The sequence below is a fragment of the Passer domesticus genome, chromosome 4 (assembly GCF_036417665.1).
Source record: "Passer domesticus isolate bPasDom1 chromosome 4, bPasDom1.hap1, whole genome shotgun sequence".
Classification (NCBI taxonomy): Eukaryota; Metazoa; Chordata; class Aves; order Passeriformes; family Passeridae; genus Passer; species Passer domesticus.
The window spans coordinates 15,153,502-15,180,192 of record NC_087477.1 but is presented as its reverse complement, the minus strand read 5'-3'; the positions used below and the strand labels follow the sequence as shown (position 1 = coordinate 15,180,192).

The 26,691-nt window shown below is 57.1% G+C and overlaps 2 protein-coding genes across 14 annotated transcripts in view; one reads left to right on the top strand and one right to left on the bottom strand.

Moving 5' to 3' along the window:
- The first annotated feature begins 297 nt into the window (after window positions 1-297).
- LOC135299831 (collagen, type I, alpha 1b-like) lies at window positions 298-4,046 on the top strand. The gene is made up of 3 exons (XM_064419257.1): window positions 298-349; window positions 479-3,563; window positions 3,737-4,046. Exons 1-2 carry the CDS (start codon window positions 298-300, stop codon window positions 1,432-1,434), a joined length of 1,008 nt encoding a protein of 335 aa, XP_064275327.1. The 3' UTR covers window positions 1,435-3,563; window positions 3,737-4,046.
- Window positions 4,047-8,824: 4,778 nt separating this feature from the next.
- LOC135298577 (ras association domain-containing protein 6-like) overlaps window positions 8,825-26,691 on the bottom strand; it is a 73,403-nt gene continuing 55,536 nt past the window's right edge. For 10 of the 13 annotated variants that reach the window (XM_064416302.1, XM_064416303.1, XM_064416309.1 and 7 more), the window contains 15 exons: window positions 26,320-26,398; window positions 25,951-26,102; window positions 24,076-24,167; window positions 23,456-23,640; window positions 23,251-23,352; window positions 22,261-22,312; window positions 21,635-21,753; window positions 21,451-21,548; window positions 16,942-20,735; window positions 15,203-15,296; window positions 14,044-14,169; window positions 12,634-12,757; window positions 11,355-11,583; window positions 10,900-11,067; window positions 8,825-9,838 (listed from right to left, as the gene is read on the bottom strand). In XM_064416302.1, coding sequence (XP_064272372.1) covers window positions 20,660-20,735; window positions 21,451-21,548; window positions 21,635-21,753; window positions 22,261-22,312; window positions 23,251-23,352; window positions 23,456-23,640; window positions 24,076-24,167; window positions 25,951-26,102; window positions 26,320-26,398 — 955 coding nt within the window. In that variant the 3' untranslated portion in view covers window positions 8,825-9,838; window positions 10,900-11,067; window positions 11,355-11,583; ... (2 more) ...; window positions 15,203-15,296; window positions 16,942-20,659. The remainder of the gene's footprint in view (window positions 9,839-10,899; window positions 11,068-11,354; window positions 11,584-12,633; window positions 12,758-14,043; window positions 14,170-15,202; window positions 15,297-16,941; window positions 20,736-21,450; window positions 21,549-21,634; window positions 21,754-22,260; window positions 22,313-23,250; window positions 23,353-23,455; window positions 23,641-24,075; window positions 24,168-25,950; window positions 26,103-26,319; window positions 26,399-26,691) is intronic. The other 3 variants (XM_064416314.1, XM_064416315.1, XM_064416313.1) reach the window with 3 other exon arrangements.

The following is a 26,691-nucleotide window of genomic DNA, read 5'->3' as shown; positions in this document are numbered from 1 at the left end:
CCGAACGGAGACAGCGGCTCTGAGTTCAGCCGAACCGAGCCGAGCTGGGCCGAACGGAGACAGCGGCTCCGAGTTCAGCCGAACCGAGCCGAGCTCGGCCGAACCCAGACGAATTGAGGCGAACCGAGCCGAATCTGACTGAAAACAAAGGTTACGGGTCAGGGATGGTTTGTTAGCCATCGAACCACGAACTGGTCTCGTGTGAAACGCGACCCGGCTGCCCCCTCTCCACGCCGGGCCTCTGGCAGCAGCGGCCGTTCGGGACCGGGGAAGAGCTGGGATCGCTTCTCAGCGGGAATGATCAGGGCCCAAGCCCGGGTGACGCGGGTCCGGTTCGGGAGCGGGCAGGGCCCTGCAGGGACACACGGCCGGGGCAGCGAGCGGCGCTGCGCTCCGGCAGGGGGCGCTCCCGCAGTACCGCCGTGCGTCCCGCAGGGGGCGCCGCGGGGAGGGCCCCGCCCGGCGCATGCGCCGTGAGCGCCCCGCGGCCTTTCCCGGGGGCGGCGCGGCCCAGGCGGAGCTGTGGCGCGGCGGGGTCCCGGAGAGACGGGCGCGGTCACTGGGCTCGGCGGGGTCCCGGGAGAGACGGGCGCGGTCACTGGGCCCGGCGGGGTCCCGGGAGAGACGGGCGCGGTCACTGGGCGCGGCGGGGTCCCGGGAGAGACGGGCGCGGTCACTGGGCCCGGCGGGGTCCCGGGAGAGACGGGCGCGGTCACTGGGCCCGGCGGGGTCCCGGGAGAGACGGGCGCGGTCACTGGGCTCGGCGGGGTCCCGGGAGAGACGGGCGCGGTCACTGGGCTCGGCGGGGTCCCGGAGAGACGGGCGCGGTCACTGGGCTCGGCGGGAGCCGGGCTCAGCTGCCCGGCCGGGTGCTCGGGGCTGGCTGCCGGCAGAGCTGCCGGGGCCCCCCGGCCGTTCCCGGCCGCAGCGTGCGCTTGCGGAGAGCCTTGGGTGCGTGCGGCGAGGACGGGGCGCTGCGAGCTCGGCCCGGGGCAGTGCGGGCTCTCCCAGCTCGGGGCTGGGCCGGGCTGCGCTTCCCAGCCGCGGGAAGAGAAGGGAGCCGGGAGGTGCCGTGGAACTGCCAGCCTACGCAAGGGCTCTCCAAGCGCATGGGCAGGAGTGCGGCTGCAGAGAAGCTGTGCAGCCCGGCGCTGCTGCCCTGAACCGGGGTCTCGCAGGGGATGGGGCAGTCGCAGCCGCCGCGTGATTCCCGTGAAATTCGGCACGCCTGGGAAGGGCTTCCCGAGCGTCCCTGTCTCCAGGGCAGCTGTGCCCTGTGCAGAGGCCCTGCCTGGGCAGCCCGGCTCGGCACGGCTCGGCCCCCGCTCCCAGGCTGGAAGGGGCAGGTGGGGCCTGAGGGCACGGCACGGCAGGGAGAGGAGGCAAAGCCTCTGCACCGGCCCTGGGCCCGGCCTGCCCAGGGGAAGCTTCTGAGGGACACCGCGGGCTCCTGTGTGCCTGGAACGCTGCGGCTGCCGGGGCTCAGGGGGTGCCCTGGCCCCTGCAGCGCTGTGAGGAAAGGGGCAGGTCAGGGCCACAGGGTGGGCTGCACTCCTTCAAGGCAGCTCTTGTTTTCAGCACTGCGTTTTGCTGCCTGCAGGGACCTGTGGTGTGCACTGGGAGCTCTTGCTGGGGCAAGAGCTTTGTCTTCCCAGAGGCAAAGCTGCAGCCTCTTCCTCACCAGGGACTGTCTCCGTGCAGGGAACAGCGCAGGGGACCGGCCGAGGGGCTCAGCCTGGCACACGGCCCCAGCAGCAGCTGCCCTGGGCACGCTGGCACGGGAGGGTGAGCCCCGGTGAGGAGCACGGCCCCAGCGTGGCACCAGGAGAGGCTGGCACGGGAGGGTGAGGCCAGGTGAGTGCTCTGACCCGGGCAGCTTTGGGGAAGGTTGCAGGATCTGGCAGGAAGGACGGAATGCCCCAGTGCACAGGACCTGAGGAGGTCGTGCCGGGCTGTGGCTGAGGAGAACGTGCTCTGCTGGTGGTGCTGGCCCTGCTTGGGCCACTGGGCTGGCAGCAGGCTGCAGCAGGGCCAGGGTTGTGGCTGTGCCCTGCCTCTGCATGGCGCTTGGCTGTTCCTTGGGAAGAAAGTGGTGTGCTCGTGGTTTCTGTCCTGTTGTGGTGTGGTTTGGGGCTGCATTGGCTGCAGGGAGCCAGGACAGGACCTGGGGGTGGGATTCAGCTGTGCCTGACGTGTGTGGGAGCTGTGGCTGTGAGGGGAGCTGAGAGCAGGTGCTGCAGCACAGCTGCCCGAGGGTGGCTTCTCCCCACAGCATCAGCAGCCACCCTGTGCTGCTGCTGGTTTGGCTTCTGGTCACAGACACGCGGGGACAATCCTGCCCTGCTCCCCCTCCCGGGGCCTTCTGGTTGTTCTGGGCCCTTTGTGGCCTCTGTCATTTCCTTCTTGGTGCTGGGCCTGGCTCAGCGTTGCTGGATGAGCGTGCCCTGTGGTGTGTTCAGGCTGGGGCAGGGTTGTGCCTGGCTCAGAGGTGTTTATCAGGATGTGCAGCACAGCCTGTGGCTGCCCGGGCAGGCTGAGGGGAGCGAGGGCAAGGCCATGGGCCAGCCCTGTGTGGGCACAGCCCCCCTCCAGCCCCTGTTGTTTGGTGGCTGGTTCCCACAGTGCCCCTCACTGGGCTTGCAGCAACCTGTGCCTCTTCCTGTGCTTTCTGGGCAGAAATGTGCATTATTCGGGCTGTGCCCTGAGCTCTCCCATTGAGATTTCTCCCTCCGTGTCCTCAGTGCGCAGTCTGTGCCCAAAGCAGGGAGCAGCAGGGAGGGAAGGGCTGCCCCTGCCTGGGAGGGGGACAGGCACCTCCTGTGGGCTGTGTGGGGCTGTGCTGTGCGCCCTGGGGGTGCTGGCTGAGCCCCTTGTTGGGGACAGGCACCTCCTGTGGGCTGTGTGGGGCTGTGCTGTGCGCCCTGGGGGTGCTGGCTGAGCCCCTTGTTGGGGACAGGCACCTCCTGTGGGCTGTGTGGGGCTGTGCTGTGCGCCCTGGGGGTGCTGGCTGAGCCCCTTGTTGGGGACAGGCACCTCCTGTGGGCTGTGTGGGGCTGTGCTGTGCGCCCTGGGGGTGCTGGCTGAGCCCCTTGTTGGGGACAGGCACCTCCTGTGGGCTGTGTGGGGCTGTGCTGTGCGCCCTGGGGGTGCTGGCTGAGCCCCTTGTTGGGGACAGGCACCTCCTGTGGGCTGTGTGGGGCTGTGCTGTGCGCCCTGGGGGTGCTGGCTGAGCCCCTTGTTGGGGACAGGCACCTCCTGTGGGCTGTGTGGGGCTGTGCTGTGCGCCCTGGGGGTGCTGGCTGAGCCCCTCCCTGCAGAGACAGAGGAGACGCTGCTGCACCCCGTCCCCAGGAGAGCTCCTGGCTCGCTCCTGCTCTGGGGTGGAGCTGGGAGCCACCTCCCTGCAGAGAGCAGCACTGGCCTGGCTGCGCTCCCGAGGGAGCAGCCTGGGCTTCCCGCTGCTCACAGCTCCTGGTCAGGGACATCCACGCCTGCGCCTGCCCGGGAATCCCGGCTGCCCTAGTTTGGGATCCAGCCACGAGACGGTGCTGCTGCAGCTGCAGGTGAGCTCAGCTCTCCCTCAGGGACACCCGTGCCTGTTACAGCTCCAGCTGATGGACGCTGGACAAGAGCTGTTCCTGGTGCCCACAGCTCCTGCTGGAGGACCCCTGCTGACACTGCTCAGGATATTTGAGGACCCAGGTGATGTCTGTTCCCTCTGCTTGTTCCCTTGCAGGTGTTACCCAGTCCAGCTTGCTGAACCTCCAGCTCTGGCTGTGCTGTGTTCTCCCGTCCAGCTCTGGAGCTGAGATGCTCCACTTGATGGCTGCTCCAGTTCCTTCCAGCTCTGTTTTAATAACTGCTGGTTTTTGTTACTAGCCAGTTTAAAATTCCAGCTAATTGCAGTTACCTGGGATTTTGGCCAAGCTGTAAATGACTCGCTGTCATCAATTGCACGTAACTATTAACTGTCATGAAGTTACTGTCTAAATAGAAGCCATAACTGATGTAGTGGTTGTACACAATAAACGGCTGGACGTGGAAAACGGTTGAAAAGTGATTTTCTTTCCTATCTCAGACCCTTGAACCAGCCTGGGGCGTGCTGGCGTCCCTGCCTTTGGGGACCAAGGTGGCCGGAGCCGCTCCTCCAGAGCGGGTCCTCATCCCCAGCCCTCCCCAGCCTCTGTCTGGGCGCTGGGAACAGACAGAGAGCTGAGCTGCTGTGTCCAGGTCTCTGGGAAGTGGCACTTGGTCATTTCTCTGAGTCCCAGAAACGCTGGACTAGACCTGCATTTTCAAGAAAAGACAATGCAGGACTTGCTTTACTTTTTCTGCGCTTCACGAACATTGGGCTGTGCTCTTGGGACCCAAGCTCAACCCCCCCAGAGTTTGGTTTCAAGGCCCAAAAATGCAACATTTAGTCTCTGTTCTCAAAAGGTGAAAACGTAAGATTTAGTTTTTGCCTTTAGACCTAAACCCACTGGATTTAGTCTCTGGTTTCAACTGTGGAAAATGCAGGACTTGGTCCCTTTCTGAGCTCCGAGCCCCTCAGCCTGTTCCAAGCACCCGAGCCGTGCCATTTGGCACTTCAGAGCCAGCACTGCACCTCTGTTCGTGACCCCGTGTGTGAAGTAGCAGTGGGCACTGGAAGGTGTTGCCCACTGCCTACCCCGTCTCCAGTTCATGGGAAGTGCTTGGGACCTGGGATGGAGGCACTCTCCGTGTGCGGGGGTCCCGTGCGGTGTCTCTGTGGGGCAGCACTGGGGGATGTGGGGAATCACTGACGTTTATTTCAGCTGCAACAGCTCACCCCCGGCCCGGGAGCACAGCCCAGCCGGGTACCCCGCTTCCAGGGGAACGTCCCTCCCTCACAGCCCGCCCCGCTCCAGGGCCGCCATGCCCGGCCCCCAGAACCTCCTCCAGCGGAGCCTCCCGCCCGTCCCCGAGCCCGGGCCAGAGGAATCCGCCCCTGCTCCCAGCTCTCCCGGGGAAAGCCCCGGGCGGCAGCGGCCGCTGCCCTGCCCAGCCCGTGCGGCCTCCGGGACTCGCCCGGAGCCGCGGGAGCTCCCGAGGCCGGCACTGCCCGGCCCGCGCCGGCCGAGCACCGGGACGGGGCTGCGCCGCTTCCCGCCGGCCCCGGAGCTCCCCGCCCGGCCCGCGGCAGCTTCTGTCCCCACGGCCCGGGGAGGCTCGGGCCATGGCCCCGGTGGGGGCCCGCGGCAGATGCCGCCGGACCTGAGCCGGAGCCCCGGGGCCGTTCCCGGAGCCGCCCCGGAGCCCTCAGAGCCCCCGGAGCCCCCGGAGCCCTCGGAGCCCTCGGAGCCCCCGGAGCCCCCGGAGCCCTCGGAGCCCTCAGAGCCCTCGGAGCCCCCGGAGCCCTCGGAGCCCTCGGAGCCCCCGGAGCCCTCGGAGCCCTCAGAGCCCCCGGAGCCCTCGGAGCCCTCAGAGCCCTCAGAGCCCTCGGAACCCTCGGAGCCCTCGGAGCTCTCAGAGCCCCCGGAGCCCTCGGAGCCCCCGGAGCCCTCGGAGCCCTCAGAGCCCCCAGAGCCCCGGCGCCGCTGCGAGGGGCGGGGCCGCGAGCCATGGCCCCGCCCCCACCCGGGCAGGGCGGCCCTCGGGGCGGGGCCGGGGCGCCGCGGGGCGGGGCCTGGAGGTGGGCGGGGCGACACAGGGGGCGGGACCGAGATGCATCAGGGGCGTGTCCGGGCGGTGCGGGGGCGGGGCTCGGGGACAGCTCAGGTGCGCAGGGCGGGCCCGGCTCAGGTGCGCGGGGCCCCAGGGCGCCTGCGCGGGGCGGGGCCGAGGTGATTTAGGCCCCGGTAGTCACCGCGTCCGCCATTTGCTCACTCGGAGCGCGGCGCGGGCAGGAGCTCTGTGTGCGGGCTCCGTAGGTGAGGCGCGGAGGCTTCTGCCTCCCCTCCTGTCGCTCTCTCTACCCCTCCTTCATTCCCCGCGTATTCCCTTTCTTTCCGCCCTTTCCCTCTCGCCCTCAAACTCTCCTTTCCTCTGCCCCCAAACCCGACCCCCCCCACGGTCCTTCCTGTCCTGTCCCTTCCCCGCTGCACCCTTCTATTCCCCCCCTCTCCACCGTCCCTCTTCCCCCCCAGCCTTTCCCTTACTCTCCCGCTTCCCTCCTCACTCCGACCCCTCTCCCTTCCCGTCCTTCCCCCCCACATCTCTCCTGTCTCCCCGTCCTCCTCCCTCCTTTCCCCGCAGCCGCGGGGCTCGGGGCGCCGGGCAATAATAAAGCCCAGAGGGCCGGAGCCCGGCGCCCCCCATGGGGTCCCCACACGGGGCCGGACCCGCTCTGCGGGTGCCCCCATTCCGGTCCAACACACCGCCCGACACTGCCGGCGTTCGGCTTCCCCAACATCACACTGTGGGGTCGGGGCTGGGGTCGGGGGGCAGGGGGGTGGGTAGGTCAGGGCGGGCCCCCTCCTGAGGGGGGGGTCCGGGGGGGGTGGGGTCCCCTCCGGAGGAGGGGTCCTTGGGGAGGGGTCAGGGGCGGGCCCCTCCGGGGGAGGGGTCTGGGGAGGGGCGGAGAGGGGGTCCCTCCCCTCCAGGCCTCGCCCTCTCCCCGGACCCCTCCTCCGGACGGGGCCCGCCCGGACCCCGCCCGGGATCCCCTCCTCCGGACGGGGCCCGGGGGAGGGAGGGGGGCGGGTGGGCTGGGATGGAAGGCGGGGTCACGTCACTCTGTCGCGCGAATAAACACTAAAAAGGAATCGATACTAAAAAATCGCCAAATACACGAACGGCTCCCCATGTCCTGCCCTCCCCCGGGCCCCGTCCGGAGGAGGGGATCCCGGGCGGGGTCCGGGCGGGCCCCGTCCGGAGGAGGGGTCCGGGGAGAGGGCGAGGCCTGGAGGGGCAGGGACCCCCTCTCCGCCCCGCCCCTCCCCAGACCCCTCCCCCGGAGGGGCCCGCCCCTGACCCCTCCCCAGGGACCCCTCCTCCGGAGGGGACCCCACCCCCCGGACCCCCCCCTCAGGAGGGGGCCCGCCCTGACCTACCCACCCCCCTGCCCCCCGACCCCAGCCCTGACCTACCCACCCCCCTGCCCCCCGACCCCAGCCCCGACCCCACAGTGTGATGTTGGGGAAGCCGAACGCCGGCAGTGTCGGGCGGTGTGTTGGACCGGAATGGGGGCACCCGCAGAGCGGGTCCGGCCCCGTGTGGGGACCCCATGGGGGGCGCCGGGCTCCGGCCCTCTGGGCTTTATTATTGCCCGGCGCCCCGAGCCCCGCGGCTGCGGGGAAAGGAGAGAGCAGAGAATGGAGAACGGGAATGGGGTAGCGGAGGGAAGGGCAACACGCACAGGGCAGGTAGGGAAGAGGTCGGGGTGTGCAGGGCAGCAGGGGAGGGGGCCGGAGGAAGGCAGGGTGGAGGAAGGCAAGGATGGATTGACGGCAGGCTGAGGGGAAGGAGGTGGGAGGTGTGGGGGGGAAGGCATCGTGGAAAGGGGGCAGGTGGAGCCGGGGTGGAGGGGGGAAGGAAGAGTGGATGAATGACCAGGATTGAGGGCAGGTGGGGAGAGACTGTGGCGGGGGGGGAGCCCGGTTGGGGAGAGAAGGATCGAGGAATGGGGTAGGGTTGAGGTGAGCAGGGGAATAGAAAAGCGGGATGGGGGGGACGGGCAGGGGGAACCGCCCGGGGGGGAGGGAGGGGAGGGCTAGGGGGAAGAGGGAGGGGGGGGGGGAAGGGGGGGGGGGAGGGTGTAGGGGGTGGGGGAGGGGAGGAAGGGAGGGTGGAAAGGAGAGGTATAAAAAAAAAAGAAATACAACAGAAAACAAACGGTGAGGAAAAGAAATGTAGAGAAAAAGAGATATAGAGCCCGGGCGGCGCACCCTCCCCCACCGAGCGCCGAGGAGCAAATGGCTCCGTCGGGCCCTCACTGCGCCTTAAATACCCCGAGGCCCCGCCCCGCGCAGGCGCGCTGCGGCCCCGGCCCCGCCCCCCGGCCATAAATGGCGGCGGAGCGGCCCCGTCCCGGCTCCTGCGGGGGATGCTCAGCACGGGATACCGCGGGACCGCCGCTCGGAGAGCCGGAGCGGGGCCGCTCCCGGCACTGCGGGGGATGCTCAGCACGGGATACCGCGGGGCCGCCGCTCGGGGAGCCGGAGCGGGGCCGTCCCGGCTCCTGCGGGGGATGCTCAGCACGGGACACCGCGGGACCGCCGCTCGGAGAGCCGGAGCGGGGCCGCTCCCGGCACTGCGGGGGATGCTCAGCACGGGATACCGCGGGGCCGCCGCTCGGAGAGCCGGAGCGGGGCCGCTCCCGGCACTGCGCGGCGTCCCAGGCGCTCAGGTGGGGCTGGGATCGGGGTCCGGGTCCTGCTCCTGCCGGTGCCGCTGCCTCCTCGGCGGGCCGGGTGCGGGTGTTGGGAGCGGGGCTGGGGTCCCGCCGGGGCTCCTGCACGCTCCGGCCGGGGCTGTGCCGGTGCCGTGCCGGTGCCGGGCCCGCCAGCAGCACAGCGACTCCCCGGAGCAGACGGGAATCTGCTGGATCGCGGCTGGAGGCGGGCAGGACACGGAGAGCGCCCGTGCCGGGCCCGGACCCCCCCGGCACCGGCACTGCGGCCGCCGCGGCCCGGGATCCCCGCCGGACGAGCGGGGCCGCCGCTGGAGCAGCCGCTCGGGATGGCTGCTGCGGCTGCTCCCGCTCAGCTGTGCCCGGTGTGGGACTGGAGCCCCGCAGGGCTCGCTCCTGCTCTGCCCGCCCGTCCAGCACCTGCCAGCTCAGACCTGATGCTCTCCTTCCTCTCCCCTCTTTCCCTGTGCCTCGCAGTCTCCAATGGAAAAACCCCTCGTGTGGAAAAGCCAGTGAAAACTATTTATTCTTTATTTCCAGAGCCATGAGGATCATCACTGAGCAATGACTGGCCCAGCTGCACGTGGAACACAGAATTTTGGCCTTCTCAGCAGCCTGCTCCAAGCACCTGAGCCAATCCCAGGATCACGATGAATGACTGCTGCCAGTAAGAGAACTCCTAAAGAAATGCAGCTCCTTCCCTTCTGCTAACACTGCTTTACGTGCCAGCCCCTGCAATGGCTGCAGGCAGAACTGCTGGCACCTGACATGACAGCACCACACTCTTCCCCATAACCCTGATCCTTCTGTCCTTTCCAGGATTCACCCAGCTGTAAATGTGCTCATGCCACGTCCCTTTGCAGGGAGAAACAGTCAAGTCCTGAGGGTTACCTTGTTCCATGGCTGAAGTTCCTCTGAGAATGGCAGAGAGCGTTTCCTGCAGGTGAGTGCTGCCAGGCCAAAACGATGGAGGCTGCTGAGGCCAGGGCTGATTTTCTAGCCCAGAGGCCTGGGCGTCTCCTGCTCGCTGCCAGCAGTGTTCCCTGCTGTTCCCTCAGGGCAGGGGGAGGCCAGAAGCCCCCAAAGGCAGCAGCACCTCCTGTCCTTGGGATCTGCAGGGCACTGCCTGCACCGTGGCTGCTCTGCCCAGGCACACGGAGGTGCTGCAGCCCAGAAGGACCCCAAGGAGCAGCTGGCATTACCTGGGAATGGAGGCTCAGACAGCAGTTCCTGGTTTAGAGCTCCCACACAGCTGCCAGGGATCTCCCAGCCACCCCAAATCCCTTTCCTCCTTTCCAGCCTGGGGCCATTCTCTACCAGCAGCATTAAAGCCAAGGCAATCTTCCCCCACAGATATTAAATTCCAAGCAATAGCCCTCAGAGATACCTGAAAATCAGAGGATGGAGTGGGATGATGTTTGGAGTTTTCCAGGGAGCCAGCTGAAGTGCAGGTGCAGAAGTGGTGGAAAGCTTTCACAGGTGGGTCCCACTGGAGGTGCACTGGAGACAGGGACGTGGATCTCCTTCCTGAGGGAAAAGAACTCGTGGAGGCCACTGCTGAGGCTGTGAAAGGAGCTGAGCTCCTGCAGGGAGAGCTGTCCCCAGCTCATCCAGCCACTGCCTCCTCCTGCTTTGGAACATCAGCTGGAGCCTGAGCCCAGGGGAGTGAACATCAGCTCAGTTCCATCAGCTCTGTCAAGTGATCCCAGGGACGTCACTGGGGTCAGGGTTATAAACAGCCAGCTCTATGGAACGTAAACCTGTCCTTGTCCCAGTGCTGCTCAGCTTCCTGGGAAGCTCTGCTGCTTCCTGACACGGCTGGTGCTCGAGGCAGCAGCTCTGCATGGGAACATCCACACTCCATGAGGCACTGTGAGGTTACTGCAGTGGGAATGGAGCAGGAATTTGGGGCTATGGATGTAATTCATCAGAACTAGCAAAGCTGAAAGAGAACCCCAAATCTGGGCACCACACAGAGAACCATCTTTGTCCTGCCCTGTCAGCTCAAACCCCTGGGCTGGGAAGTTTTGGGAATTAAAGCTATGGAATTATACAAATCACAGCAAGCGGTGTCAGCCAGAGGGACAATCCAGGTCCCAGACAATTCCTCTGCAATCCACTATGGGGGAAAACACCCTGTGCCTGCCAGGAGTTCTGACTCTGCTTTGCCTACCAGCTCCTGAGCAGTGTCAGGGCCACCATGAGAGCTTTGAAATCCAAATAAACCCCATGTCCCACTCAGTGAATAATCCAAATTAAAAAATGCATTATGTCATCAAAAGCTCAAAACTGCGTTAAGAGTTCCATGACAACACAGTAATGGGGTTCCCAGGAATCATTAATGCTCTTGGCTAATATTTGTTATGTATTTTCAATCCCTCAGTGTGCAGTCTGTAAAACTGATCGTGGGATTTAGAGGTTGAGCAGGGTTGGTTTTGGCTTGACCTTCACCTCTGGCCCCAGTCTGTGCCAACACAACTTGTGCCAGGGTGGGTGAACTCATCGCCTCAGCTTTTCCCTCCTAAGTATCCCCTGCTTGTTTCACTGCAGATAAACTCAGATTTTGCCCCAAACCATCCACTCCTCACCTCTGTGTGACCTCCAAGTGTCTGTTCTGTCCCTCACAGGTGCCCTGGTGACAGCACCGAGGTCCCTTTGCCCACAGGGAGGTCCCTTTGCCTTGCTCCAGCTCGAGGCCGCTCCTCTGCTCGCTCTCTCCAGTCTCATCCCACAGGGATCCTCTTCTCCCTTCCCTGCTGCCAAGGAAGGAGGACACAGTGAGCAATGACCTCAGCAATTCCCTCAAAAATGCCACCTCACCCCCCTAGCATCCCCTCACACTTTCCTACACAAACAGTTCTTGTGTCCCCTCTAAAGTACACCAGGTTTTCAGCTAAAGGAATGCCATAATCTACTGCTCATGATTCACCCAACCAAAATCAAGAGCAAATGTTGGTTGGGCTTTAAGAACTTGGAAATGACTTTGAAGCAAAATAAATCACCTTTTTCTTCTCTTTTCTTCTGTTTCAGATGCTGGACTTACCTCTGTGGATGTGTGCTGAGCTCTGGCTGGAGGGGACTGTCAGGCCCCGATGGCTGTGAGTTCATGTTCTTCTGGGGAATCAGAAATTCCCCCTGTCCCCTTTTCCCAGGCTGTTCCATGTGGCTGTTGTCAGGCTGTGGCAGCACAGGCAGATGCAGCTCTCAGCATTCTCTGCTCCAAACACAACTCTGGCCTCCATTGCAAACTGCCTCTGCTGTGAGGTTTTCTCCTAGAGGAATCAAGGAATTGCTCATGGCAGGGTGTAGCCATGATATTTTATGAAAAATCCTCTGCTAGGATTCTTCCTGTCCTGAGGAGCTGAGAGCCTCAGGAAAGCAATGTAAACAATAACTCTCTGCTGCTGTGGAATGCCACAGGTGCATCTTCCATTGGTCCATGTGGATTGTTTTCAGTTAGTGACCAACCACAGCCACCTGGGCCAAGGCTGTGAGCAGGCACAGGTTTTTGTTATGCATTCTATTCTATTCTATTCTTGTTCTTTGTAGCCTTCTGATCCTTCCTCTCTCTGTTCTTTTGGTATAGTTTTAATGTAGTATTTTAATATATTCTATAACATAATAAATCAGCCTTCTGAGAAAAATGGAGTCAAGCCTCATGTTCTCACACATGGGAGGATTGCCTCAAGAGCAGGGTGGAGATTAAATTGCCACAAAGGGAAGTAAAGAATAAATTATTTCTCTGAGAGCCCTCGGGAGCTGTTGGGCTGATTTGGGAAGGGGACCCTGACTCCCTGCAGTGCAAATCCACCCCCAGCACACAGAGGGCTCTGACAGCCCCACTCTCACATCCTCCTGCCCCTCTCCCTTCAGGGACTGCTGCCACCAAACTCTGAGGCTGGCGAGCCCAAAGCTCTGCCAGCAGCCCAGGGACAAAAGGACCCTCCCAGGGATGAGGCACATTCCCAGCAAACCCTGCCAGCGTGGCACACAGGCACCCCTGGAGCTCGTGTTGGGGCTGGCAAGGGCTGCCAGGAGGACACAGCCCCCAGGTGGGGTGGCAGTGACAGCAGCAAACTGCCACACTCTGATGGCACAACAGAGACACAAAGGCCAGCAATGCCCACAGGAGGTGCACACTTCATTCTGCTCCCTGTGCTGCCTCATTCCATCAGCAGGGACTCTCCAGAGGGGATGGAAACTCTCAGGGTGCACAAAACACAGCCTCTGTCACCCTGATCCTGCTTCAACTCAGCACCTGGGGCCAACTCCTCCCCCCACCCCAGATAAACACTCCTCAGTTCCCAGCACCCCGTTCTCACCTCCAGCCTGCTCCTGGGGCTGCTGCCAAATTCCTGACAAGGAGGCAAAGGCCACTTTGGACAGGGCTCTCTGTGTCTCAGGCGTTGGGCACGGCAGGGACCAGGGTGCTCCAGCACAGGCAGCCTGGAACCAGAGCAGATCAACAGGGTTAGCAACAGGCTGGGGACAGGAATTCTAAAACTCAAAATTCTGAAAACAGTCCCCAAAATGCTCTTTACTGCTACCTTTACAAAGGCTCCAAAGGGCAGCAGCCCCAGTGCCAGACCAGGACCTGCACGAGCCCTTGTGCCAGCCCTGGCTCCCTGAAAAGCACAATAAGTGACCATCACACAGGCCTTGTTTGCACAACTCCTGAGCCAAACCCTCACCCTTCCTGCCCAGCACTGAGGGACATCTGACACAGGATTAACAAGTAACCTGTGTGAGAGCAGTAACCACCCCAGCCTTGGCAAGATCTTGCACTGAATGGACCTAAGTTCTAATCCTTGACCTAAATTTCTGTCAGTTTTTGTTAGAAAGATACTTGACAGTAAATCATACAACAGAATTTAAAAATTGCTTAAGGAGTAAGAAGGCCCAGGCCAAACCCAACCACCCCCATCACTGCTCCACCCCAATCTTTGGAGAAATATTGATATCATTTATAAATACTCCCCTTCCCTCCCACTCAGTCCTTCACTGCACATCCCTGGAGAGGATTTACTCCATCTTTTGTTCCCAACAGCACCTCTCCAGCCCAAATGCCACTTCTCACAGACACAAACTAAGCAGACCTAAGGCAATGTTTCCAGCAGTGGATGCAATTCCTGAACTCCGTTTTCCCTGGGTTGCTCATCCAAGCACTTGCAGGAAACTCATCTCCTCAGCCCAGAGACTCTGTGCCCAGAGGGCAGCACAGCCTGATGGAGCACAGCTCTGGCCCCACATTCCCCCTTGTTCCTGCTGACCTGGGCAGCCTCAGGTAAACGCAGTCCCTCGGACCCTGCATCCCTGAGCACCAGGAGAGCCGGAGCTGCTCCCAGATCCCAGTGCCCTGCGTGGCTGCACTGACACGAGCACAGGCTGATCAGTGCCCAGCACCATCCCTCACTTCCTCCCACTGCTCCCAAATCCTCCCAGCCCTCCCTCCCCCTGTCTCTGTGCCCAACCCAGCCCTGCAGGAGGTTGGGATACACCGAGAGCTCCTGAACGCCCAGAGCAGTCCTGAGGTGCACAAGCAATGCCCAGCCTGCCCCTCTGGACACAGCCAAACACCACAGCTCCATCATCCCAGGGAGCTCTGGCATTTGCCTCTTCACCTCTGCCCTCTTCCAGCAGGCACGGCGAGGGCTGGGCTGTCAGAAAGGGCATTCCCATGGCAGTTATTCCCACAGAGAGGAAAAGAGGAAGGCTGTGTCCCCCTGACTTACCCCACAGCGTGGGCAGGACCAGGAGCCCTCCAGCGCCGACCCCTGGTGCTGAAGCCTCTTGGCTTTGGCTGCTTAGACACCAAAGCTTTTGGCAAAGATGGGAGGAGTTTGATGAATTTTCCTGTCCTGAAAGAGAGGAGGAAAAGACAATTAAGTCCACTGCAGGAGTCAAAGGATCCCAGCTTTCATATTTCTGCTCTGATTGCTCGCTACGGGGTTTTATCCATGAGAGGTGACACCAAACAAACATAAAAGTGCCCCTCCCCAGCGTTTTTATTCCTAACTATTTCAGACATTAAAAGGATGCTCATTTTTCTTACTGCATCTTTGCCTAATTTTAACAGAACCATTTTCATCCCAGACCCCAGCTGTCAGTCATTCAATCCCTTACCACTGGACTTGGCACAAAGGAAGGGACACCTGGGACGCTGCATCACAAGAAATCCCAGAGAGAAACCCCTCCAAAACCTCACAGAGAAAGGATTTTTGCTTTTGGGACACAAGAAAGGCCTTTAGACCATTTGCATCCATCTGAAAAGCCCACACTGAGATTTAAAGATGTTGCACTTGAAGTCACAGACATAGAATTGCTTTGGGATTTGGCATTTCCTGCACCCACACAAACACATTAAAAGAATTAAGTGCAGAGTCCTGAAGTTCAGGTATTCCAATTCTGTTTTGGTAGTGTCACTTGACATACCAAAATGCACAGCAATTCTTAAAAAAACAAAAAGCAACTTTCACCCCCACATTCCCCCCATGCCCCAACTTTAAATTTTGCAGTTTTGGGGATCTCTTAAGAACAGGTTAAAGAAAAGAAGAAAAGCCCAAGGCCTACCATCAGCTAGTGTACCAACCACCTGTTTTCCATGGATTTCCATTACACCCGATGGCTTTTCTAACAAAGCTCCAGTTCAACCTCACAGTAACCACCTGGCAACACTCACTATCAGCCCCAAGTCCAGTGCACCCCTGTGTCCATCTCAGCAAGTTCAGGGGCTCTTTGTGGGACAGCACCTGCTCTGGGCCCGAGAGCTGCCTCTAATCCCTGTTGGCCGAGGTACCCAGCTGCAGGATCAGTGCTCAGAATGAACACTGACATGGAAGCAGTGGCACTAAAACCATCAACAACAACCCCCAAGCACAAAGAGATGCTCACCTGCTCCAGCGACTCCGTGGCTCATCCTCAGGGGGTGACCCTGCTCCAGGGAGGAATCCCCACACAGCCCCCAGGGCTGGGGTCAGACACTGCCCTGCCAGCAGAACACAAGGGGTTAATGAAGCCTTTTGGACACTCTCTGGCCCCAGACTGCTTTGACAAGACACCCATCAATGTGGATCTTTCACAAAGACAGCTGGTACCCGTGCTTGCAACAGACTTTCACGTGTTGTTTCCTCCAAGTCTCTGTTTTAAAGTGTTTTGATATTAAAAGTGTTTAAGCAGGATTGCCCACGAGCTCTGCACCCTGCCGTGCTCCAAGCCCTAAGGAAGAGCTGGATATCCCCACACTCAGCCAGGCTGAGGCAGCTCTCACGCAGGGAGGGAGCTGCTGCAGAAAAACATTTAAAAACCACCCCTGCCTTGAGGGTGTGCAGAGCTGGGAGCCATGGAACCCCAGGAGACTGAGCAGACAACAGCCAGGCAGTCTCAGCACTCCAGCTGCAGTGTCCTCACCCCTCAGGGCCTCTCAGCTCCTCCTGAGAGGAGCTGCTGCAGTGTCCTCACCCCTCAGGGCCTCTCAGCTCCTCCTGAGAGGAGCTGCTGCAGTGTCCTCATCCCTCAGGGCCTCTCAGCTCCTCCTGAGAGGAGCTGCTGCAGTGTCCTCATCCCTCAGGGCCTCTCAGCTCCTCCTGAGAGGAGCTGCTGCAGTGTCCTCACCCCTCAGGGCCTCTCAGCTCCTCCTGAGAGGAGCTGCTGCAGTGTCCTCATCCCTCAGGGCCTCTCAGCTCCTCCTGAGAGGAGCTGGCTTTGGCTCTCAGGTGCCTCCTGAGACCCAAATCGTTCCAGGTGGGTCAGGAAATAAATCACATAAACTCATCCCTTCTAAGGTAACAAAACGTCTTGGTCCCCAGTTCCTGTTTCCTAAGGCAAAACACACAGAATCAGGGGGAAAACATCAAGTCCACAACCCAGCAAAACCAGTTTTTCTACTGGTTTCCATCGGGACTGTTCCTGTTTTCCCACTGACCCTCAGCTGCAGCCACAGGAGCAGCTTCTCCCTGGGACCATGGGGGTGGCACAGGGACACCCATCCCGCTGCCTCCCGGAAAACAGAGCTCAGCCCAGCCCAGAATTATAAACAACAAACAGAGTTATTGCCTTTGGCATTTGTGCATCAGCTCTGGCAAGTTACTACTGACCACAGAAATCCTGACAGAGTACAGTCTGTAATTACTGCTCTTGATAAAGTATAATCTGCCAGTTCATGTATGCACCTTTCATACACAGCAGTGTAATAGATACTATTTAGGCTGTAGCATAATGGAGACTGTAAAATGTTAAAATGCTTTCGCACGTAAGTAACTCAGAAAATGGTGTGAAATAATCAGGCGATTTCCCACATTCGGGGACTGTCTTATCTAAAACACAAGGCAACTGAAACAGAAACCAGAGCACCGAAAAAAAGAAGAATTTACTGACCCTCGTTATCAAATAACGAGGGAGTGAAAACAAAACGGGATGGCACCACAGCAAGAAATAAAATATATTGGCGTAATCCACAAGGCGGCACGAAGACAAGTGAAAGGTTAAAACCAAGCAAAAGAACATCTGAACTCGACTGTCTGAATACGTATAAACTCTCATGGATATGCACGAACCCCCTGAAATGTAACAGAATACAGAGAACACGGTTTACAGCCAAGCACGCCAGCGCCGCACTTCATCCCTTAACAAACCTTTAAAAATTCCCAAGAGCGAACTTCGTTTCTCACGCTGCAAAGCGCTGGCACCGCAGCCGGGGCGGGCAGGGCCTTCATCCCACGGAGCAGATCCCGGAGCCGCGGGGCCGGCACGAACGCGTCCCGCGCTCCGGCCCTCACCTCAGCACCGCGCCCGGGCACGGCACGGCACGGCACGGCACGGCGCGGCACGGCACGGCACGGCACGGCACGGCACGGCACGGCACGGCACGGCACGGCGACGGCCGCAGGGCGCTGCAGGGCGAGCTGCGGTGCGCAAGGGACCGGGTGAGGCGGACGGGGCGGCTGCTCCGGCCCTCCGCGCCCTCACGGAGCCCAGGCTGCGCAGCGCGCTCCGGCCACAGGCGCCATTGCACCGCAGCGCTCCTCTCCGGCCGAAGAGCCGAGTCCGGCCGAGTGCAGCCGATAATGCACGAGCGTTCCCGAAGGGCCGAACCTGGCCGAGATTTGCCGAATCGAGGTTAACGGAACCGAACGGAACCGCGTTCAGCCGAACCGAACTAAACAAGCCGAACCGAACTAAACAAGCCGAACCAACGCGAGATCGGCCGAACCAAAGTGAACTTTACGAGGTCGGTCGAACTGAACCGAGCTGAGCTTCGAATACAGCGAGCGGCTCCGAGTCCGGCCGAACCGAGCCGAGCTCGGCCGAACCCTGGCTGCTGCTCTCGTGCCCATTGATTAGCGCGACTGCAGTCACAGCCTAATGATCTCCTGCCTGACCCGCGCTCCCGTCCGTGTCCGTGCGAGGGCCGGGCCGCGGCAGCAGCAGAACCCGGAGCTGGGCGTGTTCAGCGTGAGGCGGCGCCGCTTGCCCGGCAGCGCCTCGGCCCGGCCCGCGCCGCCTCAGGGAGCCGAGCCGAGCCGAGCCGAGCCGCGCCGAACGGAGCCAGCGGCTCCGAGCTCCGCCGAGCCGACGCGAGCTCGTCCGACTCCGGCGAGCGGCTCCGATTTGGGCCGAACTGAGCCGAGCTTAGCCGAACGCAGTGAGCAGCTACGATCCGGGCCGAACCGAGTCGAGTCCGGCCGAACGCAGTGAGAGGCTGCGAGGTTCCCCGAACGGAGCCGAACTCTGCCGAACGCGCCCGCGGTTCCGGGTTCAGCCGAACCGAACGAGCTCGGCCGTAGTCAGCGAGCGGCTCCGAGTTGCTCCGAACAGAGCCGAACCCGGCCGAACGCGCCCGCGGCTCCGAGTTCAGCCGAACCGAGCCGAGCTCGGCCGAACGCCGCCTCCTGCTCTCGTGCCCATTAATTAGCGCGTGTGATGGACTTTTAGGCCAAAGCATTTCCCTGTTGATTTCTCTGCCTCTGTTTCCCTCTTGCCTTCCCTGTGCTGTCTCAGCCCGCTGAACTTCATACCCCAGAGCCGCCTTGGCTCCTCTCCACCCTCCAGTAAATCCCATCTTCCCTGCTTCTCTCTTTATTCCTTAACAAACCACCCCTGACCCGTAAGCTTTTATTATGTTTTTTCCCCAAGTCTTGGCTTGAAATGTGACAACAGAAGGAATTCTCTTTTATTAATATTTTTTTTCACCCCTGGATGTGAACAGCACATTCCCAAAGGATTATTCTGGTTCTTCCTACCAGAACTGCATTTCAGTATTTTTCTGACCAAGTCTAAGGCCAGCTCAGCTGAACAGCAAAACCAAATGTGCATTTGCAGTGACAGATGTGTCTGTGCCCTGCACACGGTGTCGTGCTGTGCCAAGGTCAGAGGACAGGCCCCGCTGCTGCCAGCTCACTGAACAGGTCACAGACACATCAGTCACCCTCCTGGCACTACTGATCCCAGGGGTTTTCCTTTTTCCAGGGTCCGGAACTCATCGAAAGGAGTGAGAAAATGCTGTGGGCAGAAGGAGCTGCACGGTTCATGGGAAGGTCCGCGCTGGGCAAGTGACACAAACAGCACGGGGAGCATTTACAGCAAACCAAGTGGCAAAAAGCCACATTTGGTTCAGAGGGAGGCTGAATCCCTGCGAGGAATTCCACCGAAACAATAAGCCAAGTGATGGAAATTCAGGGTTTGGCTGTGGCCACCATCTTCTGGTGTGAAATGTTACTGTATTGTCCCAAACAGTCACAGAACAAAACAAAGAAAGGCATTTTAAATCCTACGCTTATGAAGTGTAAGTGCAAATGAGCTCAATGTACAAATTCAGGTAAGATACAGACTGTAATCACTGTTTCTGTGGGTAATGGCTTCGTGTCCAAACCAGAATACCTTGGAAGAAATTCTTCCCCTGCTCTTGCCTGTATTTGTCAGGAACAGTTCATTTAGACAGCACAGCCCTCAGAAAGAACCAAGCCCACAGGAGTCACAGCTTCGTTTCACTCCCTGTAGTCCTGGCCAGCAGCACCAGCCCTGTGTGCTGTCCCAGGGCTGTCCCACAGAAGTGACAGTCCCAACTCAGCAAGACAAGAGAACTGAAGGGGATTCAAGTCTTGAACATCAGATGGTGACAGAAATGGCCTGTTTAATTCCTGCCTCTTGGCTGTGAATTGTTTTTATTTCTGCCCTCTGTGCTCCCTTGTCCCTAACCATTTTCCTGGGCAGGATAATAAACTGTACTTTGAAATAAGGCACTTGCTGCAACCTGAGCAGCTTCAATACCAGCACCTTGACCTCCACTTTCTGAATTCACACGCCAGCAGTGTGAAGTTTTCCAATTTGATTTACTCCACCCAATCTCTGGGCACCACGTTCTGCACATGCCTTCCCTCCCTCGCAGGTACCTGTCACCTGCATGAGACAAAGGCAGCTGAGGGGAGGCGCAGACACCAGCCAAAACAACCAGCTGCCCAGGAGGACAAGGAGCTGTGCACAGGTTTATTTTACTGACATCTCTGCAGCTGGAGCTCTAACACCGAGCACAGCTCGGCCAGGAGGGACCTGGGAGCCGTGCCCTGCGTGGGGCTGGGGGCAAACTGCAGCCCTGCGTGGCTGTAACACAGCCTCTCACTGAGCACCCTCAATGCCTGCCAAACAGCACACAGGCAGGAACACAGCCTCTGGTTCCAACTACAGAAACCACCGAGGTGCCTTTCAGGAGCCAACAGTGTTCAGTCAGTTCTTACTTTGCAGTTCACGAGGTATTTCAGCAATAAATTCCCTGTCATTGCTAAGAGCCAAGCAGCTCCTAAGGGGGAGAGTTTCCAGTTATGTTTTCCTAACAGCAGCTCAAAGCTCAAGCAGTTTCAGCACCCACCAGCCTGAAGCCAGTGGATTTCAGGCATCTTGCATAGATTATTTCATAACTTAAATGGAAATTCTACCTGCAGTCTTAAATACATAAATATCTTCTGCCACTTGGCTCTACTGAAAAGCTTTCTGCTAATATAATACAATATTTCTTTAACAGAGGGATAACCACATTCCTAGTTTGCATATTTTCTACCAGCACATTGGTTATTGCAGTATTTTTCTACGCCAGCCTCTTGGTGCCAGGTCACACATCAGCAGGATTTAAAGCCTTGGGCTCTTCAGGGGAGTTTTTGCCCATGTTCCAAGTCAGATCCAGCATCTGATGTAGTGCATCTCCGTGGCTGCTTCCAGCCTGCACCCCAGCGCTGCAGGAGTTAAAGGTGAGGAGAGACTTCTCCCACTGGGCACTCCACCAGCCCCAGAAGGCAGCAAGGACTGCCCTCCAGCAGCCCCAGCATTCCCAGTGTTCCCAGTGTTCCCGGGGCTGGCCCATCACACCGTGGTCTCTGTTTTCTTCACACTTCGACTGCGAAGGTGCTGCAGTATCAGCCTCTTCTCTCTTATGTACCTGACAGGGAGAAGGCATTTAAATACCCTCTGCAAACTTCCAGCCCTAATTCCAGCGAGCTGGTCACGTGTGTGTCCATTCCCAGCTTTTGTGTCCGTGTCCAACTTTCCCAACGCAGGCAAGTCTACTATTTTCTAAACGTTTCCTGAACACTTTGGTTCACCATGATGAGCAGCCCACCATGCAGTAACAGATCTGTGCTGCTGCAGCCTCTTAAGTGTTCTTGGACTCAGGACTCAGAGGCTCACAAATATGGGAGCTCCTCTGGCTTGTACCTGTGGGGCATTTTGAGCTACTGCCAGGGGGATTCCGTCACTCACCTCAGGTTGTGAGGGGACAGCTGGCACTGATGTGGCCTAAATGCTACAGAACCAAAATGGTACCGTGTGTGGTACTGCATTTACCCTTCCCAAGGGAGCAGCAGCAAGTAAAAACTGAGCCAGTCAAAGGCCCAGAAAGCAAACAGCAAACAAAAGAAAGAGAAGTTACCCTCAGGGTCCAAATTTTCTGAAGACCCCACTCTGTGTGTAGTCAGTATTAATGATGGAATCTTTAAGAGCAGCAGGACAGGGAAAGGATTACAAACCCTCCCAATCCCTTCAGCCTTCCCATCACAGTGTTCTGCCTGCACTCTGCCACGTCTGTATGTCCTGCTCATGAGCCAATGGTACAGACTGCCCTGGACTCTGTGACACCTCATTTTGTGTCTGTGTACCTTGCAGTTGTCTGTTGAATCTCCTGCTCCTCCTCTTCATTTATTCTGTGCAGAATGGATTCCAAAAAGGGAAGATGAAATGAAATGTACTGAGCAACCTAATAAGGAGAAGACAAGAAAGGCACTGCTAACTGTGGTCATTGAGAACAACTCCATGAACTGTGAGAAGTGAGGATATACATACATCACTGCTGATCTCCTCCACGTCCCCATCCATGAGAAAGAACCTGGCAACCTTCTCAGAGGGCCCCTGCAGCAGCCTGTGCAGCAAGGGAACATCTCTACTCCTCAGCTGCTTCTTTTCTGGAATTTATAAGCAGTGTCATAAAGCATGGAACGTACCACAGGGGCTCCATCTACCACCTGCAGTCACCAGCCTTTTTTCCTGACACGGATCCCATACTGACAGATACCTAACAGGTCCCTAATATTGTGCCATTAAAATACCTTCTCCCCCAGCTCCCTCCCATTCTCCCAGGTGTTCCCTTTACTAAAGATCAAATCTCCCTTTTCCTGGAAAAGTAAGAGTAAGCTGCTATGGAAGTAACCTCTTTCCACTGAACAATGAGTACTTTGAACTCAGCAATCCAAAGCTGTCAGCTGAAAGGGCCCACAATACAATTATTCAGCTTTTCCTCTCCAGAGGACACACCTCTGGAGGGTCCATGAGAAGGCAAAATGCCACACCACAGACACACTGCACAAACAAGGTCAGAGGCCTGGGACAAGTCCTGTTAACCCAAGGGACACATTCCACACACACAGAGAATGATTGGAGCTGAAGTGATCAGGCAGCAGTGGCTGGCTTACCTCCAGATGCATGGATAACGTAAAGTGCAAATTCATGGGGGCTGTTTTCTATCTGTGAAAAAAAAAAAGAAAATGCACTCAGACTCACAGACCTTCCCAGCACTTCCCTCTCAGCACATTTCCCCTGTGTGTCTCAGCTCAGAGATTTGGATCAAAGTCTGAGACAGGGATCGTGTCCGTAAGAGAGTTAAAGATACTGGATCTGGATAAGGCAGAAAGCTGTGCTGCCATATTCCCCAGCCCTAACCCCTGTGTTCCCATGCTGCCCAAATCAGTAACACACTGGAAGCCCAGATCTTTGCTGCCTGCTTCCCTTGCAGCATCCTTCACTGCTTCCTATAGCTAACTTCTCTCAGATTGCATGCAGATCTGCTATTTGTGCTGCCATCAAGGTAAACCTCTGTAACCTACCCTCGTGCCTGACAGCCTTTTGAACGCTTACTTTGCAATTTGTTCCCTACACTTCTACTCCCTGCTCTGTAATTCCCTTCCCTATTACTCCCAGAAGTTAAGTTTTCCTTCCAAGACACTCACAAGTCTTACTAACCACAAAAAGTAATTCTGCAACAGCGAAGTCTCTAGACAAGTTAAATGGGAAGTTTAAGGCCATTAAAGTATAAATTAAACACTAAGCAGCCATGCAAAATCAAGATGCTTGAGAAATATGCAGCAGTAAGGGCGAAGCGACTTCCGACCGCATACGACGTAGCTGGTGGGAGATGGTTCCAAGGAAATAAAGAAAATGAATTGTTTCAGACAGCATGGCACTGCCCTTGAGCAGTGCTTCTAGCTCGAACCTTGCCATCTTCCCATACACCTGGCTCTCAGAGAAAGCCCGTCCCAGACATTTAAAGCTGCCCATCTGGGTTTTTTTACACTCTGCTCCATGCACCATCCTCACCCAGCTATTCCCCATCTTTCCTGCACTGCTGGACATCGGAATGAACGTTTCCAGCACACAGCCACGCCTCCTCCTGCCAGCAGACTTACCTTAAACTTCCGAAGCAACTGTTCTATCACTTGTCTGGTCCTCATCTGGCTGTTGATTCTTATTTTGGTTTCGGACCCAAAAGCCGGAGTGAACACTGATGTCTGGCGACAGGAACAGCCACACCACGGCGTCAGCGTGAGGCACAACTCACTGCACAGGGCTCCCTGTCCCCCAGGTGACAAAGCCAAGCCTAAAACCTCCTACCTCGTGGTTGTAGAAGTGGCCATTGATAGAGAACCTGTGAGTTTCTACTTCTGTCCTGGTTATGGTGGGGAGCTTGGTCCTCCTGCGCACGGCCGTGGCGTCGCTGCTGGTCCGGGGCAGGGTGGCACACTCAAGCTCCTGCTCCCTCCTGCACCTGAGCGTGTGACTTTCATAGCATGGATAACCTGGACAGAATAGAACCACACATCGTGTGCAGCTGCTGGCCACTCCCTGCCAGCACCCCCAGGGGAAGGAGGCTCTCAGTGAAGGGCTTCATTTACTATTTACTATTTATTATTTTTGAGGGGGTGGAGCAGGAAAGGAATAAGGCATAGGAATAAAATGAGGAATAGGCTGATTGCAGTGTTTGCAGTTTGCTGCTTTGCTCCCTTGGGAATGATTTCTTGGATAAAGGCACAGCTCATTCCCACTGTCTGTTCACCAAGTCACCTGCACAGCAATAACCAGCCCTAGGCTGGTGTTTCCCCAGCTTGCAGTACATGCTGCAGAGCAAAGAGATTTATTTCCCTTTGCTGGTGGGGGGGCCTGACGTGTGAGAGGCCTTTGGCACGGTCACAGAACACAGAATTTTTGGTTAACCTGAGAGCACCGACACTAACTTTGCTCGAGGTCTGGCTGTTCCTCAGGAGATTTCAGTGTATCCCCGCTGATGTGATGGAGGTCATCAAACTCTCCCCAGCGAGTCATTCCCCTGAAAGACCAAACACGTAGTTATCATTCACTGATAATGCTCCTCATTAACTCGGTGATTTCAGTTTATCCTGTGGCCAGGGATCATGTCATTCCTATCCCTGCTCAACTTACAGACTTCAGCATGGTAATTTTAGTTTAAGTCATAACAAAATAATATTAAAATACAGTATGACCAGCGATCCCAAATGTAACACATCCAATTTAAAACCTGTTGAACATCAACAAGGACATAACTTAAACAACTTGCAGTAATTCCTGATCTGTTTCACAGCAACATCCTGGATTAATCACACTCAGACTACCAGGCAGGCACACAAAACACACAAACTGTTGTTTAATAGTTACAGAGCACAGGTCTGTTACACAGGTTAAGTTACACACAGCCCCTTGGGTTGTCCAAACCAGCTGTGTATGAGAGCAGAAAGTTCCATCCAGCCTTTCAGAAAACCTGCATTCATGTCAATATTTCCATAAATCATTGAAGATCCACAGATCTTCAGCCTAAGATCTTCATCCAGTTACTGCTCTGACCGAGAATAAACCAATTTGTAGTGCAATATTAAAAATGAATTTCATATGTATATGTATATTGTGTATTGCCAGCAATATTCAGCTACCACCAATTTACAAGCCAAACAAGATCTTGGTTGTATTCCACACATTTACCAAGTTAATTTAAGATCAGACAGCCAAGCTGCTCTGCATACCTTCAAGCATGTCAGGGCAGCCCCACGTTTCTGGGATCATGAGTGAATGTTTACTTTAGCATACAGATTTCCACCAGCCACAAGTTTTTTAAGAACTGCCCTGCACCCCACACCAGCAGACCTGGTCAAGGTAAACTGAGAGCCAGATCTGCCTAAAGCTCAGGGTCTTTCCTAGTCACTCCTGTCCAAATTCATCCCTGAATTTCAGCAGCCAGAGATGGGGAAGAGGACTTTACTGGAACTCCACAGCTGCAAAGGTGGCAGAATTAAATCCCCAGTTCAGTTCCAACATGTCCCACATGCAACCTAAGACAATAAGTCATTAGAAAAATAAACTCTGCAATACTCAATTCATCAGGGAGTCATTCAGGGCAAACATTGGCTCTGCCTCTGTATTACAAGATTCAGCTCATCAAATTCACCAACCAAGGTTGGGGAAACAGTGTTCAAAACAAAGGAAAAGTACACTGAGTACCTGTATCACTGAGCACAACACACTGGGGTATAAAATGCCATGGGCAGCAGCTGGAACAGCTGGTCTGTGGGCATTTTAAGGGGTTTTTTTACCAAATTTTGCACAGACAAAGCCACTATCCATTCCTTGACTTGAACTTCACCTGAGCAGCAATGGTTCCAGACCTCACATACCTGGGAATGTAAGCTGGCACAGACAATCCCTCAGCACTTACCTACCAGATCCTGGCTTCGTGCTCTAGTGTGTGCACCAACACGAGGCCCCTCAGGGGCTACCAGTATCAGTGCACATGGAAACACAAGGGGTTTGTTTGGGTCCTTTCCTATATTTCATACACATCAATTTCCCAGTCCTTGTGTAGGAATTGTCAGTTCCCATGAAAAAGAGCAGCCTCCTCCAGCTCCTCAGCCTGAGGCCAAACACAGATGCTACAAACACACACCTTCCAGCCCAGCAGGAGCTGTTGCAAGGCTCTGCTGTCCAGCGACCACCACGGCCCTTGGGGAATCTGGGATATGCAGTGCAGCCAGCCACAGCCACCGAGGGCACAACACGAGCTCTCTTGCAATGCTAGCCTCCCAGGGAAGTGCATACATTACCTTTCACTAGGGAAAACCCCCACATTCTCTGCTGACTTCAGGGTCACAAAAGAGGGTATCTGCTTCTCATCCTGGATCTTTAATCGGATAGGATGTCGCACACCCCAGAATATTGAGAGGATTCCTTCAATGAATGGGGTGCTGCCTTCTCGCTGGAGAAAAACGGGGAAATAGTGCTGCATAATAATGGCGTAAAAATAATCAACTAATAATAATCAATTACATTTTTACATTATTTATTTATTACATTAGATGGGACATGTCGTGCAATAGCAACACCACAGCAAGTGGAGTCCAGTGCTGTGAGGAGAAGAGAGCACTAATTAGTGATGTCCAGATTAGTGGAGTTTCTCACTCCTAAATCCTTACCTGATTATATGTCAGTTGCAGATTCTCTTGATCTGAATAGTAAGAGTTATAATTCTTCAGAAGAGAACTGAGCTGCTCTCTAGAATAAAGATCACAATGGGGAAAAAAAAATTTAACATCTCTGTAAAATGCTGGTGGTATGTGGCAGGGTAACACCCCATAATTGTAATTGTGCTACCCACTGGATCCTTGTACAGGTTTATTAATGATCCATACATCATTTTCTGAGAGAAGAGTTTTGTCAAGTTATTGGGCTGCTCATAAGTTGCTTCTTTAAAGGCCCAGAGGAAATTAATTAGTCAGTCTCACATGACCTTAATAACGCTGCCCCAGCACAGCTCGTACTTTGCGCCTCTGCAGCAGTCATGAGCA

Coding starts and splice junctions, on each gene's coding strand:
- LOC135299831 (XM_064419257.1), top strand. CDS start 298: ATGATCAGGGCCCAAGCCCGGGTGACGCGGGTCCGGTTCGGGAGCGGG. Junction 350..478: donor CCGGTTCGGGAGCGGGCAGG/GCCCTGCAGGGA, acceptor ATGCGCCGTGAG/CGCCCCGCGGCCTTTCCCGG.